The sequence below is a fragment of the Eleginops maclovinus genome, chromosome 20, assembly GCF_036324505.1.
Source record: "Eleginops maclovinus isolate JMC-PN-2008 ecotype Puerto Natales chromosome 20, JC_Emac_rtc_rv5, whole genome shotgun sequence".
In the NCBI taxonomy this organism is placed as follows: domain Eukaryota; kingdom Metazoa; phylum Chordata; class Actinopteri; order Perciformes; family Eleginopidae; genus Eleginops; species Eleginops maclovinus.
The window spans coordinates 3,303,115-3,311,475 of NC_086368.1; the positions used below are offsets into that span (position 1 = coordinate 3,303,115).

General features: G+C 40.8%; 1 protein-coding gene across 1 annotated transcript; it reads right to left on the reverse strand.

Annotated features, from left to right (window-relative positions):
* Positions 1–1,709: 1,709 nt before the first annotated feature.
* LOC134882408 (transcription factor 15-like) lies at positions 1,710–4,528 on the reverse strand. Its single transcript, XM_063910070.1, has 2 exons — positions 3,906–4,528; positions 1,710–2,723 (listed from the first exon to the last, which is right to left on the reverse strand). The coding sequence occupies exons 1-2, from the start codon at positions 4,386–4,388 to the stop codon at positions 2,658–2,660; spliced, it is 549 nt and encodes a 182-aa protein (XP_063766140.1). The 5' UTR covers positions 4,389–4,528; the 3' UTR covers positions 1,710–2,657.
* Positions 4,529–8,361: the final 3,833 nt, after the last annotated feature.

The window sequence follows — 8,361 nt, forward strand, 5'->3', positions numbered from 1 at the left end:
GAGTCGGCTCTGACTCAACCGTTGCATCGCACACTGTGATAATGAGTCACTTTTCATAGCTTTTGTGAGGAATGCTTATGGCAGAAATACAGAGATATCATAAGATATTGTAATGTAAATGGACATGCTATTCCCAACATGAACACACAAAGATGTGCCAGATGCACAATCAACATTTTGCTGTGAAAGATTCAAAAAAGATATGCTGAAACTATGATACAGGAATCCATTATGTTTAAATTAACTACTAAACCATGAGACAAACCTGGCCACAGCTAAACTAGCAGTTTCCCCTTGTTTACAGCCTTTATGCTAAGCTAAGCTAAACACAACATGGCTGTAGCTAATACTTGAGTGATATCAGTCTTCTCTCTCCCGAAAGAAAGAAAGTGAATAAGTCAACAATTCCTTTTGAATGTGTTATTTCTAATGCATCTGGTAGCGACTTGAAGGAGGTAATCCATCACAGTGGACACCTTTTATACTTTTAATTTTGCCACATTATGTGATTGTTGCAAAGCTGTGCAGATTTTTCAAATCAAACTTCTGGACTTCTTTGGAAGTTTTGCCATATCCAATTAAAAACAGTATTTCTCTCTGTCTCTGCGGGTTCACTTTCTGAACTTTAATTCTGTAGCAGCTGTGTTTGTCTGGACACAGGGTGCTAGGTGATATTAGCTGTGACTGATCAACACCACATGTGGATTCCAACCCGGGAGATTTACTACCAGAGCAGAGTCATGCAAAGATCAGCCCTCAGATTTCATTTTTTTTCCTGAATATTGCTTCTAAATATCCAAAGCTTTGAATACTGTGGTATATATACAAACTCACCCAAAAAATGTTGTGTCATTCAAAAAAACAGATCTGTGTTTGTTAAATGCGAAAAGGCTGAAATATTTGAACCTCCACCGGGATTTTTCTTTTTTGAGCTCTAACACCAAAGTTTGAACTCTGCTTCTTCCTTTCTGTGGTTGATCTCGTTGGCATGGCTCCAGTAATGTGCTACACCCCCCGATGGTTCCCATAAGTAATCATCAGTCTCCACAATAGATCCAACAATGCTAATTTGTCTCTTTCCTGTTTGGCCTTTACCTCAGAGTTGACTCTGATTCATGCCTTCCTAACTGGCACTGCCCCTACCTACTGACAGGCTGTCTGGGGACTCACACTGCTGGGATATGGCACGTTTCAGAGAACCCGCTAAGGAAAAGATTGATTACTTCCTCCATGAGATTCCTTGGCATTACTCAGACGGAGAGGGTAAACCTTCTGGAATTCCCCGTATACGTTTCCTTCTCTGAGCCATTACAGGCAGAAGATGCCAGTTATGGTTAAGTGGTTTGTTCTTTGGATCCAGCTGTCCTGAAGTAACATGAACTCTACATGTGTATAGCATTTGAAAACAGGAACATAGATAAATGTAGAAGTTATTTGCAGAGACTATTTTTGCAGCTTTTGCATCACTAATCTAAACTAAGCTGTAGTAACCATGCAGATAGTTCTGGTTTCGTTTGTCCAGGTTTACAAAATGTTGCTCTGTTCTTATTTGTGCAAATTGAGTTTATCAAACCTTACAAACAAATGCAACCAGTTCACATTTGATATTTGCAGGACCAGGGTATTTGCAGCAACTCAACAGGAATAGTGTGTGTGCATTATCAGTTCAAATAGTTAAATCCATTGTTAACGGCAAACACGAGAGCCACTTCTATGTAAAAATATATTTAATTTCAAAGTACATTACAACATGAAAAAGAAAACAACATAGTGTCCCACAAAAATGTCCTGTCGCACACATCTTCCCAACAGCTGTGTGTGGTCCGGCCTCACGTATCCCTCCTCACACTGCTATCTGAAATCCTCTTCATCGTAAAGAATAATGCAGACTTCTATGCCAGCTTGTCTCAGTGCCTTGCCCAGTACATTTCATCAGGTCAGGGATAGAATAACTGCATCTCTCTGTCTCAGCAGTCATGCTAATGCGTTGGTAATTTCACAAATATGACTCAATAGGTTTGACCTATGGATTAGAGTCAAAACTATTTATGTAAATAAACCTTAACCAGCATTATGCAACTTTGATAACTTCATTTGTGGACATATATCGATTGTGGATATAATGAACAAGCGTTTTTTAAAGTGAGAGCAGGTTCAAACATTTTATTTTGAATTTGAACAGGGAATGTTTCCTTTAATTAAGGTTGTGATTATTGATTGTGCCTTTAAGTAATAATGGATAATTACCCATAATCCATGCTGCAAAACCTCTGTCAAGAACCAAAGCTTTGCATGCTGCTTTGAGACTCAGGCCAATAGATACTCTGCCTCATTGTTTAGAATTCCACCAATGCCCTGAACATGTTTGTCTTTAAAAATGAAAAGAACATCCATGGCCATGTAGCAGCTTCAGCTCTTATCCTCTCACTTTTATTCCCCTATGACATTAGTTTGTGTGTTTGCATTGAGTTTGTGCTGCAGACACTGGTGGTTTTGGTGCCAGTCCTCTCATCTCACAGGGTAAAGTGACCGTTGAACCAAAGCAAAAAGTCAAAGTGGTCCTCAGAGTCAGAGATGCTTCCAGACTTGTGGAACAGTTTGTGGAGGTTTCCCTGAAGTCTGCTCAGAAGAGTGGATCCAGTCCTGCTCAGACCCTCTCATCGTCGACTTATTTGTCTCCCACTGCCTCCATGCATTTTCACAAAGTCCCGTCTGTCTTTTAGCTGTGAACAAAGAGAGAAATTACTGTCACTGTGTCTGCAGGAAATATTTTTGACAATCATTTCTAAATTTAGGTGGTGTCATGTAAATTCCTACAAACAAATGTATAGATTTAGCTACATAGCTGTAAACAATGGATAAAAACACAGCTTTCCTTAAAAGAACACCTCCATGAACTGAATGATCATGCACCAATAAATTAATCAGGAAGATATAAATCCAAGACTGACCACAGCCATTTTACTTTGAAGCATGCAGCCAATTCTAATCCATCAGCACTGTCACATGACCTATTATAAACTATTCTTTGCTGATGAACTGTAGAAAACTCCAGGAAAATGGGGGTGTGAGAATGTAAACTTATTACGTCTATAGAACTATATATGTACACAATTTTTATTTTATATTTTTATTATATTCCTAGCTTTCAATAGATTCTGGTCTGGTGAAAAATGTGACAATGCTGTAATAAAAAAGCGTACAAATGCATTCAGTTCACACCAAAACAAAATCTCTCTTTTTAACTTTATATTTAAATTTGCAACTATTGTGGCCCCTTGTCTATCTGCAAAGATACACGCTGTAATCCATCAGTGACACTGAACTATCTGAAATGCTGTGATTTTTTTAGTCATTCTGCACACAAATGAACCATTAAACACGTTTTATAATCCCGGCCAAATGTTCCAGTTGGCACCGCGCGCTGCATTCTGCATGAACGATGGAGCAGGGATTACAGGCGGGGGTGTTAATAAAATCGAAACTGCACTGTGATGAATGCATTGTATAACGTACTAGATATACATCGTATCAAGCAGTAGACTTTTAGGAGTAGAAGATTGTGCATGTATATAGTTGACTTCTTCTTGGTATGTATTTACAAGCACGTTGGTCACCTCCAACATTCTCTTGCACTATTTTATTTTATTTATGTTCTTTTCTTCTTGCATTCTGTTTTATTTAATGCATTGTCGGAGGAGCCTGTGACCTAAAATGTCCATTGCTATACACTGTAGCTGTGCATATGAAAATGAAACCTTTGAATCTTTGATCTAAAGTGTTATTTGGTGTGTGCGTTACGCTTCCCAATAATAAAGTCATTTAAGTAGGCATTTTGAAATGGAACCTTTGGCACCTGCCAGTGCTTTTCTGTCAGAGAGAAGGATAGGTTATTCATATTTTACCCCTTTCCGTTGGTTGCTGAGGCAGAACGTGCAGATATTCCGGGGCTTTTTGCCTTTTCCTCCTCCCTTCCCCTCCTTGTAGACAGCGCTGAGGCACGGCTCTCCGTCCTCCCTCCCGTCCCCCACTACCAGCACGTTGGCCAGGTGTGAGATGTAGCTGGAAGCCAGGCGCAGAGTCTCGATCTTGGAGAGTTTTCTGTCCACCGGTTCCGTGGGGATGAGCGTCCGGAGCGCCGTGAAGGCCGTGTTCACGTTCTGGGTCCGGTGTCTCTCCCTGGCGTTAGCGGCGTTCCGATGCGGCACCACGGCGCCGGACTCAAGCCTGTAGCTCTGCCCCGGGATCCCGCAGCAGCCGTAGCCCTGGTCGGTGCTGCTGTCGCTCTCGCTGCGGTTCTCCTCATCGTCGTCCGAAATCAAGGTCAGGTCAGCCGGGTAAGAGAAGGGATGGGTCGATACCGGCCTCAGCATAGTGAAAGCCATCATTTGTAGCCAAGAGTGTTCCAGGGGAAAGACAATCCCTTATTTTGACGTAGAAAACAGCTGCATGCAGTCTAGAGCCGTGCGTAAAAGTGTTGTAACTCCAAGGTTTGCACACGAGTCTTCAGTTTGTTTTGACACTTCCCAGTAGGATGTTCCAGAGTGATGGTGATCTGGGCAGGGAGGGCTCTTATAGCAGCTCCAGCAGCCCCTCAGCAGCTGCAGGGGGAGGGGTGGGGCACATGCAGCCCTGGCTCCCATCTTCCCAAATGTTTTGGTCCTAAAAGTCCACATGATTTGAGTACGGCAAGATGTGGACACCTTCCTCAAAACAATCCATTAGTGTTTATGGGTAGAGAGCAGAGCAAACACTAGCTGACATTTGTTGATGCGTTTTTAAAAACTGCCAATTTGGAGCAAAAGTTTGGTGGCCTTCAGACGCAGATTGATGACTTAACAAACGCTGCAGGAATTACTTCTACTTGGAGATGAAGATTTTACCAGTAGTGGAAGAAGTTTTCAGATCTTATAATAATACTACGGGGGAATACTCTGTTACAAAAGTCCTGCATTCAAAATGTTACTCAAGTAAAAGTACTCATTATCCAAAGAAGCTGTTTTCAGAATAACATATATTATATCACTGGTTTTTAACTAATGATGCAATCATGTGTCTATTATTTTTAACCGTAAAGGATTATATAACAGGTATCTCCACCCATCATAGTATATCATAATGTATCAGTTAATTTCGTGTTTGTATTAATAAAATGAACCTGCAAAAGTAACTAGTAACTAATGTTGTAAAATAAGTGTAGTGAGTAGGAAATGCAATATATGCTTCCAAAATGTAATGGATTAAAAGTACCGAAACTGGACCCCGGCCGTGGCGCAACTGGCTGCGGCACCTGCACCGTATGCCGGCGACCCGGGTCCGATTCCCGACCCGTGATCCTTTCTGGATCCCACCCCGACTCCCTTGCCCACTTTCCTGTCACTCTCCACTGTCCTATCTGATTAAAGGCAAAAAGCCCCCAAAAGATATCTTTACATTTTTTTTTTTAAAAAGTACCAAAAATGGAAATACTCAAATCGAGTACATGCTCAAAAACGTACTAAGGTACAGTACTTGAGTACATTTACTTAGTTACTTTCCGCCACTGGATTTAACAAATGAAAAACATTTAGACACCAGTTTGTTAGGCAGTCAGAATCAGAAATCCTGATTTTGAATCCTGAGTTTCAATGTTTGTGGAAGGAATTAAGGTCCAAATAAATGGAATCAGAGAATAACAGTTAAGTTGTTTGCCGTATAAGTTATGAATTAAAATCATTGCAGTCACGCATACAAGAGGCAAGCCACGTTAATACAATCCAATCATTCTAAAACAAGGAGCAGCATTCTAACAGTGAGGGAAGTTGCAGCCAGTAATAACAGTAACACTTTGTAAAAAATGGATATTGCAATGAGTAATGACGTTCACAACAGTGGTGTTACACTCTGTGTTGCTTTAACAGTCAGTGTGGTGTGTGATGTGTGTGTGGTGTATCAGGGACCACGTGATTCTACAGTCCTTGCAAAGACCATGCAGACAGATAATTGTGTTTTATGTACAGCCGTGGAAAAAATCAAGAGACCACTTCAGCATTATCATTTTCTCTTGTTTTATAATTTATAGACATGTGTTTGAGTTCAATTTATTATTATTATTTTTATTGTATTCTATAAACTACTGCCAATTTTTCTCTGTTTATAAAACAGTGAGGAACTATTAGAAATCAGTATTTAAGGTTCTTAATGCTCCAAACAGCATTCAGAATGGGGGGGGGGGGGGGGGGGGGGGGTTTAAACCACTTGTATAAATACAGAAAACCGCTTGTATTTAACTTTATTTAATGATTAATAATGAATTACAATTTGAAACCCTAAATAATGTACCATGCTGTGTGGGTCCTGTGTGCAGCATGGTGTGGAGCAGCAGCTCTGTTTCTGGGTTCAGGTCGTTTGATTCGATACAAAAATTCAATTCATAAGTAGAACAATCAGACACTGTATGAACTGAATGATGTGTCCCCTAGCAAAAAGTCTAGCCCTGTGGCTCAGGTAAAGCCAAGTTATTGTAACTTCCCTTACTTCCATCAGCAAATTGAAAAATACATACCACTCTCCCTTCAGTACGGTTTCTTACGCTGCCTCAGATTCTGCAGAGACCACTTTATAAATCATTCATATAGACTCTTATACACTGTATATCCTGCACATCCTGCTCCTAGTACTAGGATGGGCTAAATGCAGAGGACCAATTTCACTGTGTGTGCTCTGCTGTGTGCATGTATGTGACTAATAAAGAGGGTTTCATCCTCCGATTCTATCTTTAAATATAGTATTTGTCATATTTTATTTTATTTTAATGTACTCATATACATATATATTCTTATTCATATTTTGTGTAAATATTGTCTTTGTTTAAACATTTGAAAAGTAGTTTTAAAAGTTGTACTATTATCCGCTTCTTTTTTTGAAAGATTATTCTGATGAATCCTTTACAACATATCCTTTTGAGTATATCGCTCTTTTAGCTTTTCAGTTCATCCTGTCTGTACACTTGTTTAAAAGATAAAGGTATTTTATTTGCACCATTTACACCAAAGCAAATTCCTTTTATGTGTCATCCTACTTGGTTATACAAATTTAGATTTTAGACTAATGTTATAATGCAGTGGGCCCCGCTGGCTCCTGTCCTCAGAGGGCCACAGTGAGCGGTGGCTCTGCAGTTGCCCTGTTTCAGTTTGTGTAATGGGTTAATTGCTGCGGGTAAATAAACACCCAGCAGATGCTGGAGGTGATCAACCTGAACTCTCGCTGCATGGAAACGCAGCAAATGGCTTCCAGATTGACTGGTGCTGTCAGAGGGAAGGGGGGGGCAAGCACTGGAAAAGGGAGAGTGTCATCAAAGGGTCTGTTTTTACAAACACAACCTCTCGACACATCAAACCGGAGCTCCGGCGGCCCCTGGCCCCCGGCTCAGCTGCACCAACAACAGCGACCTGTGTGCAACCTGGCTCTGCTCATAAAGCAGGGACACCATGCAGTTTTACCACACGAGCAGCCAGCAACACAACCCGCTGCTCTCACACCCCCAACACCATGCTTCTCAGTTTGTAACCGTAAATACTTGAACCCCCCCACCCCCTGCATCAACTGAAAGGAATGCCATTAAAGTTCTAATGAAGTGTGTGTCCAGCGGAATGTGTGTCCGGGAAGATGTGAGAAATCCTTATGAAGGTAACTGAAGGCTCTCTGCTGCTAGCTGACACCAATATCTCTGGACGAAGCTGCTAACAAGATAAATAGTGCGTTGTAAGCCGGACTTGACTTTAAGATTATTTGGAGATGCTCAGCTTGTCCAAAAAGAAGAATTTCTTCCCATTAGGTTGGTTAGCAGGTCATCCCTTGGAGGAATTAACAGTTTTTACTCCCATGTCACCAATGTCTTCAGTTAATCGGGTTCCGCTGGAAGGGCAAACAGTTTATTGAGCACGGACACACACCCGGACACACACACCCATACGCTGAGGTAAAGATTGGCTACTGGAGTTGTTGTGTTTGAAGTGTCATTTTTGTACGGTGATGGAATCTGATTCAAGTTTAATGGAGAACAGCAATGGAAAAATAATGGCCTAAGAGTTCAGTTGGAAACAATTTGTATCGACTTTTATTCACCTGGGAAGAGTGTGTCGATTACATCAACATAGAGGCTTAAAGCATTGGCCAACATAATAACTCTGATATAGGTTATTACATATAACATGACAGGTGACAGATGCACCTTTAGCTCTCACCCTGGCTTGCTCTATAATGACAGACAAAGTCAATTTAAAGTAGCTATGTTATCTGCTAACACTTTAAAACACGATAGTGCTTCAGTGGTTGTAGATTTTCTCAACCAAGAGACTAAAAGAAATGACTCAATAGGTG